The sequence below is a fragment of the Epinephelus fuscoguttatus genome, linkage group LG22, assembly GCF_011397635.1.
Source record: "Epinephelus fuscoguttatus linkage group LG22, E.fuscoguttatus.final_Chr_v1".
In the NCBI taxonomy this organism is placed as follows: Eukaryota; Metazoa; Chordata; class Actinopteri; order Perciformes; family Serranidae; genus Epinephelus; species Epinephelus fuscoguttatus.
This window is the reverse complement of record NC_064773.1, coordinates 4,195,420-4,208,417: the sequence shown is the minus strand read 5'-3', so window position 1 is coordinate 4,208,417 and position 12,998 is coordinate 4,195,420. Positions and strand designations below refer to the sequence as shown.

Genomic DNA, 12,998 nt, shown 5'->3' with positions numbered 1-12,998 from the left:
ACACAGAGCATTAAATCAGAAGCTGGTGTAGTTATTTGTACACGAGTGTGATCACAGCTTTGTTCAACACCTCACTTCATCCTGTTACTGTGTCACACACTCATGAATCTGAGTCAACGCCACAGAAACACCAAACTCATTCTACATCTTTCACTGTGTAGGTTGGTTCATTTGGCCCCGAATGATAACAGCATCTTTTACTTCTGCTCCATTTCATGTTCACGCTGACTTTTCCCCAAACAAACGGCACAGATATTTTATAATGTCAGCTCTAAATGTCAAACACACGTAGGAACATAAAAGTTGCCCTTTGAGCATCGCAGTAAGGTGTGTGTGACTGAATGTAATGATCAGTTATAAAGTTTAATAGATGTATTTCACCGAGCCAAACGTTACAGAAAATGTAATTAGGAAATCCAGTTAGTCCAGTAAGACCTCAACAGTGTGATGTCCTCACAAAGGAGGAGGAGGAGTAGACATGGCGTCACACAGACTGAAGGTTAACCCACTCACTATGTTTACATCACATTGGAAATAAAATCAATTTATTGTGTCAGTCTGACTAAAACCTGACTTTTAAAATACATGCAAACATGTTAGTCTGACTGAAATCACACTAAATGGAAACAGCACTGAATGAAAAGCAACAAAACTGAATGATCCCTTTCACCAACCATGTCATGCTTCTCTTTCAGGATGGTAGTTCAATAATGGCTCAAAGTTAAGGTCAATTTTGGCCATTTTCACAGAGGTCCTTTGCCCTCTGACCTCAAGATACTATGAAAAAGGATTCTGTGGGTACCCATGAGTGCCCCCTTTAGAGACATGCCCACTTTATGCTGGTTCCATACAGTTTGGGGCAAAACACATGCAGTACAAATATGTTATTATTTATTTATGTTGCCAGCTGTATTTGAATATATTTGAATTATACTGCAGTCCCTAAACAGTGTTGGAGTTGCATAAATTGGACTGGAAATTTGAAACTCTTGTGGATTCAAGTTGTATTCATGTGTGATGATGTTTGGCCCCATAGCAGCCACCACATTGTAGTGAGTCTTAATGTCAGATTTTGGAGGGACTTTTGCTTATTTTTTATCATTTCTACAGTGCTTATAATGTAGTTACATTTAGAATTTAATTTGTGTAACGAATGGTATCAACTCATAAATTGCTGCAACAACTTTAGAGACAAGATTGAGCATGAGAATGGCCGTCAAACACTTCACCATCATAATGTTCTACGAATGTATAAACTTTCAGGCGATATACCACTTCTATGTAGCGTATGCCCCGTACCCTACGCCGTAGCATCGCAGTGACGCAGACCTCCTGTCTGTTTCTGTGAGCTGAAACCATTTCCCTCAGTGGAAACAAAGCTTTGATTTACTTTAATTTCACAGATAAGAAACAATAAATTGTGAAGACAATAAAGCCTCCACAAAAATAACATTTTAAGTCTTGTGTGTGATTTATCCTGGCTTCATAGGAGTACAGAAAATCTCAGCTAGTTGCTAGGCTAATTTATACAATGTAAAATGCCATAGGCTTGTGCTAATAACATTAGCATGTTGTATTTGTTTGGAAAACGTGTTTAGTATAAGACAGTTGTTTTGTCAGTGAACCTTGTGAGTTGTAATGGAGCTGAATTTTGTAACGTTACCTTTGTTAAATGTTGCTGTTGTCCCTGGTTTCATATGAGTAGAGGAAAAGTCTGCTAGCTGCTAGGCTAATTTATACAATGTAAGATGCCATAGGCTTGTGCTAATAACGTTAGCATGTTGTATTTGTGGGGAAAATGTGTCCAGATAAAGACAAGTGTTTGTCTGTGAATGCTGCGAGTTATAGAGAAGCTGATTTGTGAAGCCATGTTTAATGTGTGTTTTATCAACTTAACTTTACAGCTGACTAGTGTTTTGGAAGTGTAACTGCAGAGTGACACAGACACACCACCACAAGTATAAATGCTCACGACAGCATAGGCCATGTTTAACATACAACCTATATAAACTCTACACAGAGGCTAAATCCTTCATCAATGAGAGCCAAGCAAACTTGGATGCACCTCCAGCACAGAAACTTCAAAATAAAAGTACACAACTAAATCACAGTGACATAAGCCTTTCCAAATTCTGGGTGAAAGATTAAAAACTAACACAGTTAATATCAACAAAGGCTTCTCATCATAACCAATAAAGGAAAAGCTCATCAGTCAATTTTTGGCCTCATGTAGGCTCGTAATTTTATATTGTTGTGATGAACAGTTAACGGCACATATTCCGTATGTGCTGCAAGGTTAAAGTCAAGGTCAGAGCTGAGAGTTTTACAGGACAAATACTGAAAATGTTCCCGTTAGTACAGAGTGAACTTCTTGCTACTGCGCTTTAATAATCTGATTCCAGTATTTATGTATCAGACAAAAACAAATGTGACAAAAACAACTGTACAGTTGAGAATAAAGTACCCGGAGAGATGTCGTCTGTGTGTATCAGCGAGCGGCTCGGTGTGACTTTTATCTCTGACACTGTGCTGGATCAAACACTGAGGAGGGAGGAAGAGTTTCCATGAATAGAAACCCAAGAGAGAAGAGAAAGAAAGACAGCGAGAGGGAGAGCGACAGCCCCAAATTTAAATAAAACTAATGAATACATTACAGGCCTCTTTTATCTGAGTCCTAATGGATTTACATCCTAATCTGACGTCTCTCTGGAGCCCCACACTGGAAACACTGAGGGAGAGGAGGGAACGTGGTGACGAAGGACAGGAAGACAAGTGGGTTGCATACTGAGTACAGTACAGTAAGAATACTCCAAATCATCGGCCACCGGTATTTGTTAAAATTGTTGAATTGGTGGTCTTTATAAACGCCAATCACATGTGAGAAAGTTTCTTTACGTAGCACTAAAACGGCTTTATACCTTTACAGCGTCCACCTAGTGATGCACAGATTGTCTCTGACATAATCTGAATCTAGTGGAGAATCCCCTTCCACTACCACTCCTGTACCTGCTCATTCAGCTACTGCCATCAAGGCTGAAGCGCCTCTAAAGGCCGGTCTTGTGTCCATGTCTGTTCCCCGTCAAATAGCATTTCCCTCCTGTTAAAATTATGCTTCATGCCACCCTTTATGGTTGGTTCAAATTTAGGGGAAACACATTGGTGGAGGTACAGTCTTCGACACACCTGCCCTTTCCACCGGCTACCACCACAAGTATATCTGAGACCTGTGGGAAAAACTGGACCTGCATCTGTATGGACATTTGACCTTCCCCTCAGTAGGTAATGTTGCTTTTTAAACTAGTGCGATTGCTGTGTTTGCACCTGCCCAAACGAAACTCACTTCAGGGGCAAATGAACTTGAGCTGTATTGAACCAATACAAACAGTGCAGGTGTGAATGCATCCTAAGAGCCCTCTCATCTCGTCACCCCAAAAAACACATGCACTTTTTAGTAAACAAATGCAACGCGTGCCTTTTGCATCTTCTGCCTCCCACCTCAAATAAAATTTGATCTCGTATTGCTGGCCTCCGGTCTGCAATGAACTGACCTATGGCTAAGCCCCGCCCTAAAACGCGATGAGCCAATCACAGTGCATATAGCCATTCCCATACACTGGGACATTCTCTGCCTGGACGTCCATTGAAATGCATTACAGAAAGTCAGTTTTGTTCGGTTTTATGAGTTTTTTCTGAGATTTGAAGTTTAAAAATGGTCAAACGGTGTGCATGGGGTACATGCAACTCTGACACAAGGTATCCTGAGAGGCTGGGCGACCAGGTGTATTTTTTACACTTTAAACCACATCTCAACCGAGAAAAGTGTCTCCTTTGGATAAAGTTGTGTGGTAACGTTAGACCACAACATCAACTCAACGTGAATAAGATTAACAATGATGTCTACATCTGTTCTAAGGTAAGTCAACATTGTGTTTGAGGCAACATATTGTCACTTTGCTGGAAAGAAATATAAAGTTATCTTTAACATCTCTGAATCATTTGTTTCTCCTTGCCTTTTACCTCTGCTCTATCAATTCTTCTTCTCATGTCGTGACACTGTCGGCACAGGTTGCTGATGTAAGCTGGTTTTTAACCTGCTGGAGCATTTTATAAGTGCCAGTTCAGCTGGTTTTAATAAAGTCACACCTGTAAAGACCGTACACTGGACCCGACCAGCAAAACCGGACATTGATCGAACTGTAATAAATAATAATATAGTCCTTTTTGTATTTGATGAGTGTATCTGAGCTCTCAGTGTTTATCCTCCTCTCTCCCCCCTCTCTGTCTCTCGGGCTGGTACAAGACATTCCTCCTCGTCTCTCCTCGTCCTCACAACAGAGAAAAAACCTCCAACACTGACGCTGTTGTTCAGTTTCCAGGAGGACTCTGTGGACAGCAGCCTGCTGGAGGAGCAGCTCAGTCACCCTGCAACCCAATCTGATCCAGGACAAGCTACAAACAAAGCAGCAGAAACACACCCCTCCCTCCTCTTGTTCAGGAGTCAAAGCCTCGGGCTGCATTCAGCTGCAGTTTCTCTGCTGCGTTCACACACACTTGACCAGAGGAGAAGTTTTTAGACCACAAACATAAAATGTGGGTGTTTGCTGTGCAAACAAGTTCAACACTGATATGAAGACTTTCCAGGAACTTGTTTCCTCGTGATTTCCTCTTTTCTCACCCTGTTTCTGAACTATGTCGGTTTTCATTACCAGTCAGTCTGATGATTTTATTCAATTAATTGTTCATATAATGTGAGAAAACAGTAAAAATGGCCACCACCTTGTGAAGGGACACATTCAAATCTGTCAAATTATTCTATCCGACCACGAGTCCCAAACACAGAGATAATCAGTTTAAATGATTAAAGATCTAAACAACAAATATCTGACATTTTTGCTTAAAACAACAACTAACAATTAATAAATTACCAACCTAATAGTTTGGGGTTAATATGCTCGTCAGCTTTCTTGCAGAGAGTTAGATGTTCAGATTGACACCACTCTCTTGACTCTGTGTTAAATACAAAGCCACAGCTAGGAGCTGGTTAGCTTAGCTTAGCATAAAGACTGGAAACAGGAGAGAACAGCTAGCCTGGCTCTGACGCCACCTCAAAATACTTTTCATTATTATAGTTAACATTTAACGTTGATGATGCTCTGAAGCTAGTTGCTGTAAAGAAGTTTAAGCTAACGTTAGTGAGGTGCCTGATGGCAACAGGCTAACAGCTGAGCTACAGTTAGCGGTATGGGGCAGCAACAGTAGGCTATGATACTCCCCTTGAAACCCCGGATCTATATGGTGAAGAAAACAAGCCCAAACACATGAAAAAATCAGCACCCAGCAACTGGACAGTCAAGTCAGTTAACTCTCATTTACAGTCTTGTCGAAAGATTATGCTTTTGGTGTCAGCCATCGGCACAAAGAGAAACTACAAATTTTTTATTTTTATTTAAAATCATCTTTATATGTTATTTCAAGTCATTTTTATTTGTCATTCTCCCAGTCAATGATGGCTGATAGATGTGGTATTGTAAAACCAATCAATTGCTGCAGTGTTAGCTGCTGAATTATACCAACTTCATTCATTGTTTACGATGCAAACTACTGCAGCTAACGCTTAACCAAAAGAACGAAAACAACGGCGTCAGAACTGGAAAATTTAAAAAATGGGCGGGGCAGCACAAGGTTACTAAAGCTGGATACTTTCACACAGAGGTGAAACTATAAAACAGATTTGTAGTCTGAGTTTATTTCTAAGACATGAGAGCACATCGCCGTTCAAATGCACTTCAGTACGCACAGCGGTAAGTGAACGCAGCACCATTCATACTGCCTTATGTTGTTTATGATCAGTTCAGTTCAAAACTAGCCTCTACAAACACTGTACATAACACTAAGTTATGACTTCATGATTGTTTGTGTAGCTTTCGCTCAGTTTCCAAAAGCTTTAAAATGGGAAGTAACAAACTGAGAATGAGCTGACAACAGTGCTCTCAGTCTCCACTGAGGAACTCCACTTCCAAAAGCTGCCAATTCAGGAGTTATCTTTGGGGCTAAGAGCTTTAGGCACAAACCATGAACCCCAACAACTCCCGACCTTTGATGGATGTTGTTTCCTGTCTCTCAGCTACATAAAGGCATTAAATGTCCAACAAACAGTCGCTAAAAGGCAACAATTTCAGTCGACGAAAGGTGATTAACTGTTAAAGGTTCATAGACTGAACTCCTACTCCCACACACAAGGACCTTCATCAAGACCAGTCAGCCTCACTGCCAGTTTGGTAACATACTGCAGTTCACAGAGTAAGAGCCCGGAAAGTGAGACACATTTTCACCTTGAATCAATTTCAATGTGGATCAAGAGATCACCACAGATTGCTGATCCCGACCACGTGTAACCTCCACTCTGCTCAACAGGTCAGACTCACCCTCGTTCTGGATCCAGAGCGATGGCCCTCGGCTGGTCCAGCTCCTGCCAAAACAAAACTTTCCTCAAGGACCCATCGAGCTCCGCCACCTCGATCCGATTGGTTTCCGAGTCCGTCCAATAAAGTTTGCTCCCTAACCAATCACAGGCCAGTCCATCTGGGGAGGCCAGACCTGGGACCACCGTCTGGACCGCGCTGGCCCCCGACAGGTTGAAGACGGTGCGTTTGATGGCCTCCTCGCTCACATCGCTCCAGTAGATGAGGCCCTGGGAGTAAACGTAGTCCACGGCAGCAGCATCCTCCAGCCCCCCCACCACTATCGTGGCGTTGGTCTTCTCGTGTGCCGCATCCACGAGCCGAAGGTCTCGCCGGTTTGCATATAGCAGCAGCGGCACGCCTGGAAGAGACATAAAAATACATTTAGACATGCATGCATTGACACTGTGAAAAAATACACAAAAATATACCATTTATACTGTGGAAATATTCAATTTAAACTGGAAAATATTCGATTTTAACTGGGAAAAACACAACTTAAACTGTGAAAAATACTCCATTTAAACTGTGGAAAATATTCAATTTTAACTGGGAAAAAAACATAATTTAAACTGGGAAAAATACACCATTTCCATTATGGAACGCAGACCATTTTAACTGTTAATACACCATCTAAACTATTGCGAAAGAAAAACTACAATACTAAATTTAAACTAGAAAAACATATTAAACTGGAAACACTGGGGTTGGGCAAGTGTTAAAAAAAATGTAAACTGGTTTGATAATGGACCGGACCAGTACACCAATTTTTTTAATCACTTAATATTGCACATTATTCAGCAGCAGCTGAACAATAATGCCCCGCCCCATTGCAAGTTCATACAGAGAACAGCGAGGTGGAATAACGGCGCAATATTCACTCATTTAACGGGTTGTATAAAACCTTTTCTGGCTGCTTGCACATAGAGGCAAAATGGTGTTGACGAGCCATTCAACATAATTTCATTGAAGAGCACCACATTACCGTCGGCACATGTTGCTGACGTAGACTTCTTTTTTAAAATTTGCCAGAACATGTCATAATGATGAATGCCAGTTCGGCCGGTTGCATAAAATCAAAGCAGTTTCAGCTCGTGCATCGGACTGGCAAAACTGGAAATCAACTCCAGAAAACACACACAAACACATTTAAACTGTGTGAGATCAGCTGACAATTCACAAACAGCAGCCAACAAAACAATCTCCACTCAAATTCCACTTCCTCACAGGTTTTACGGCTTATTTTTAAAACAGTGTGTTAATTGAGGATAAACTGAAATGTGATATCAGATCATTTAGAAACAGAAACTATTAAAATACATAGTTACACAATACAATAATTATTAATTAGTCAGTTGGCAGAAAAGTATTTAACAACAATGGACGAAGGAAAAATAGCAAATATTCTCTGATGTCTCCTGGAAGCCATTTGTTTAACTAATTTCTGACATTTTGGTATAAATAATCACTTGAAAAGCAACTAAATAAATTCACTGATTCTTAGCTGTAACCTCTATTTTTCTGCACCATACTTTAGTGAGTATAAACATAATTTTCTACATATAGACTTTTGCTTTTGTAGCACATAATCTGGATCAACTGTGGTCACATTAAAGGGTTAATAAGTGAAACTCAATCTTCAGACTGATGATGTGTTACTGATTTGGGTTGTTTTGTGAGAACTCAACACCCTGAATGAACTCAAAGAAAACAGAGTCTCTGGTCAGTCTGCTAACGTGACATGTTGATGAAGAGGAGGAGGCGAGGACTCTCTGCTTCCTCTCTGCTGGATCTTGGCTCTCATCCGAACCCACAATCTGACACCTCCGGCGCTGCACACCACCGAGAGCTGCCAGCCTGTTTTCACCTCACTCAGGGGGAGAACTTCCTTCTCCAAATATTTACCATATCGCAGCATCAAAACCTCCAACGCAGGAGGACACGGGTCCGTCCAGACTGCTTACAGCCCAACCAGAGACAGGAGGACACATGAGGACACTTAACATGTTACTGTTAGATATTCACTAGCTATTTATCGGCTGAATGCTGCGTAAATTAATCAATTGTTAGGTCTATAATCTGTCTTTAAATGTCTTAAAAATGTCGTTAAATTTAGATCACTGAGACAGACGGAAGCAGGAAATCTTCACAGTCGAGAGGCTGGAATAAACAGTTTTTATAAGTTGGACTGTTGCGCCTGACATTTAGCACGTCCGTCTCTGTGTCTCAGTGTGTAGCGGTGATATTTTCCCACGAGCATTAAAAAAAGCAAAGCGTGTTTGCATGTGTGAAACTGCACCCTGAACTCCTCTCCCAGCTCAATCACAACCAAGACATACTAGTAATTAAAAATGACAAAACCTGTTGATTTCTTTCTGTCAATAAAAAAGCTGCGGTGCCCGTTACACCTGTCCCCAGCCCTGACAGGCCAAGCCCAGACCTGACACCTGCCAAAGAAATAACTGTTCCTCCACCTGTCTCACCGTCCTGACGGTAATAATAAATACAATCGTACCAAACAGGAATGTCAGAGGTTAACCCTTCATAGGTAAACTGCTGAGAATATTTTTGACAGATTGCACACGTTTATCTTTAAGTTAATTTTGCATCTTCTTCAGTTTACTGTTCTGCACACCCCCAGGTCTGGTGGGAGCAGGCTAGTAGCACCGTTCGTTCTGTGAATACCACTAGTTATGCCATCTTGACCAAACAGGGTTGCTAAGGAAACATGGTGCCCACCTTACAGTCTCTCCCCTGGTCACCTCAGCAAGGAAGCATCTCAGTCATGAGCCACAATGCCCTCTTAAAAATTGTACGCTACGTTATCAGTGTTAGCTCTGTTAGCAGTGTTTTTAAAAAAAAAAAAATATATATATATATATATATTTTGGGCATTTTGTTGCCTTTATTAATAGGACAGTTTTGGGTTAGAATCAAACCCGAGCCGCTGCAAAGGACTCAAAGTTCCTTTATGCTTCTGCGTACACCTGACGTGATGTGCACGCAGTTGCTCTGCAGTTGCTGTGTGCCTATCATAGTTCTGCGTCCTGTTGGTCTATGTAGCTTTGCAGTGAAGATGGCGACCGAGAGAGAAAGACTGTTGCTGGAGCTCAAAATGTCAGCAAAGCTAGCAGAAAATAAAAGAAAAGGCAAAACAGTGACATCACCAAACATTAAAATTTCACCACCTCTAAATGGATAGCCCTTTGAAACATACATTTACATGCACAGTTAAGTGGAGCTACAGTTACAGCTCAACTGAGCCGTTTAATTGGACTGCTGTCCTTGTCCCAGTATACAGGCACGGGAGGGGAATCCATTTATTGAGCCAAGTATGTGCGACTCCTCTACGATAGGTGGAGATATGCCCCCTTTCAGCTTGTTAGTATTGGACCTTTTTCCTGTTGACCTATTACGTCACAGACCAAACAATGGACAAATAAGTTAGCTACAGTTAGCTAGCAGCTAACTGGTACCATGGTGGACAACTTTACAGCTCTGTACATTTCGTCCATCCAAAAATGCACGTCTCTGGATGTAGATTTTACCACATTGTTATCAGCTTCAGCTTCAGCGACACATTACACAGTTGTGCTTCCATTTTGTGTCCTGTGTGCTACAAAACTTTAAACCTCTGTAGAAGCAGTGCCATGTGCAAAGTTACCATACAGCCCTGTGCTATCAGTCAGTGATGTGTTACGATATTACCAGTGTGTACAAGAAACAACAAAAAGGTAAAGGTGCGGACACACCAAACCAACATCAAAGAACTAGCGGCGACGAAAGCCAACTGTTGCGTCATCTACGTCGCCTCACGTCGCCCTGTGTCAGTTGCATTTGAACACACTACATGGACTACATCCGACGGCCAAGTAGCATGTATGTTCTGCGCCTGCGTGAGAGAGAGCGGAGTGAGAGAGTGGTACATCCTGTCAGCCGAGGGGTTTCCTATCTGTGCAGCCGAGCACCGCAGCACCTCCACGGACTATTACATCCAGACGGTCCCGGTGTTTCCTCCTCAGGCTCCACTTCACTCAGCTGCCCGATAAACCCGCTGCTTCTTCCCACTTTAACCTGAATAACAAACCAGGGCTCGGTGCTCCGGTTGGATCCAAACGGAGAGCCGGGGCTAGCTCAGAGACTAGCGGAGGCTAACTGGCTGTGCTTCCCTCCGGTCATGCTGCGGCTAACGCTCCGCTAGCCGCTCCCAGCTAGCTCCGGTTTGTTATTCAGGTTAAAGTGGGAAGAAGCAGCGGGTCTGTGGGGCAGCTGAGTGAAGTGGAGCCTGAGGAGGAAGCACCGGTTAGCCCCGGTTTCACTACAGGCAGATTCACTCGCTACAGGGGCGAGGGAATAAAACCTGAACAGCCAATCAGAGTTATCTCTCTTGCCGAAAAAGCCACCAACGCCAAAGGGCCGACGGTGTGGGACACACCTCAAAAACTAGGCCGACAGACGCTCACCGACGGCCTGATTGGGTGTCCCTAAATGCACACACGGACTCATCGAACGGAAATCACTTAATATCTCATTTTAATGAATAAAATAACAGAAGCTTCTGCCCTGTTTGCAGAATATTTTTGGTTTTGGACTGTTGGTTGGACACAACATGACATCACCTTTCACTCAGGGAGATGTTTTTTGACATGTTTTTGCATCAATATGATGAAGTATTTTGATTTGTCTGGTATTTTATTTGCTGGATCAGTAAAAAAAAAGTTTGTTTATTCTTTCAATAACACAATTCAGGAAAACAACTGTATCATGTTGATATCAGATTATAAAACTACATATATGACCCACACTTAATCTTATCGGTATCAACCACAACAGACTGGAGCTGCTAACACAGCATTTACTCTCTCTATCAGTCGCCCATTTGGCCTGTAAACTGACAGAAAAGTGTGAAGGAAGCTCCAAATATACTTATTTAAAAGTCTTGTTTTGTCTTAAAAACAAATTCAGTTCAGTGTGATATTAAACAGGGAAAAACAGAATATCATCACACTGGAGAAACTGGAGAATTTTACATATTTGGTTGGAAAATAAACTATTAATCCACAAGGTCAGACGAGAGCTCAACATCAAAGACACAACATATCAGCAGCTTTCATATCTCCTCTAAATTTCACATGTTGGGGCGTTTTGTCAAATCTGAAGGGACAGATTAATGAACGGATTTGTTCTGTTCACGAGATGTTAATATTTGGAGATTAAATGTGAGAAACTTGCCTGTTCTTCTCCGAGTTATCACAGCAAACAAGAGACCTGATCTGCATAACATTCATCCATTATCAACATTTTGTTCAGTTTATTTGCACATACATGTGTATAAAACAGACAGTAAGAATTAAGAAAGTCTGAACATTATAATGGCTTACGAAGATACCTCACCACGTAGTCATACCTCAAGACAAAGATAAAATACTTCAAAGTTTCAAGACTAAGCAGGAACACAAAAGTGAGATAAATTTACAAATCATAAATACAAGTTAAGATGTGTCACAAAGGAGCAAATGAGGAGTTATAATCTTTGCAAATGTAAGTCTTTTTGAGATGTTTTTTCAATAACAATATTTATTCAATCAACCAAATGTTCATCTAACTATTTCAGCTCAGTAAATACAACATAAAAAATGAAGTCACTCTTTATTGTCCTCTTCACTTTCAGTAACAGTGAGAGTAACGTTATTAATTATCATATAACACCATAATATCACCGATGATTGGTCTTGATATTCTGTATCGGTCCATCTCTAAAGATTTCAGCCACTGGTTCTGAGTTTCTCACCTGAAGTATAAATAATTAAATCAGTTTTACTTGACTGTTACCCACATGGTGTATTTAAACCACCTGAACAAATTAACATGGGGTATGTAATATTGAAGTTTAGAGCTGAGACAATTAGTCACCAAAAATTCATTTGTTCCAGCTCTTCCATTGTGATTATCTTCTGTTTCATATCTCAGTAAACTGAATGTATTTGAGTTTCAGACTGTTGGTTGGACAGAACAAGACATTTCTGTACATGAAACTGAAAACAACGAGTATCTGTTAGTTCTGCTGAGTTTCCAGAGAAATGTCCTTAAAAAGAGAAGCACCATCTAACAAACAAGTGTCAACTGATCATTGGAAACGTAATTCTCAATACTTGTTTTAGTGTTTGCTCCACTGAAGTCTTTATTTTCTTAGCTGACCTGATGTGCACGTTAAGATCCTGGTTTCAGTAGTAAATATATGGAATTAGTGTTGAGACGATTAGTTGATTGCCAGAGAAGTAATCAGCAATTATTTTGATAATAGATCAATCATTTTATGCAGAAATGTCAGACATTCTTGTGCCTTTAAATCACAGTAAACTAAATATATTTGAGTTTTAGGCAGATGGTTGACAAAACAAATATGTGAAGTCATTACCTCAGACTGGGACGGACATGTATCACTGTCATATGATTTATTTAATTGACCAAACAACTTTTCAAATATTGAAGACAATAATCAGCAGATTCCTCAATTATGAAAGTACTTTTGGTTGT

General features: G+C 41.0%; 1 protein-coding gene across 1 annotated transcript in view; it reads right to left on the bottom strand.

Annotated features, from left to right (window-relative positions):
• The window catches only part of lrp6 (low density lipoprotein receptor-related protein 6), a 64,048-nt gene that overhangs the window by 49,710 nt on the left and 1,340 nt on the right, over positions 1 to 12,998 (bottom strand). Inside the window, exon 2 of the mRNA XM_049566547.1 lies at positions 6,426 to 6,822. Within this exon, the coding sequence (XP_049422504.1) occupies positions 6,426 to 6,822 (397 nt within the window). The remainder of the gene's footprint in view (positions 1 to 6,425; positions 6,823 to 12,998) is intronic.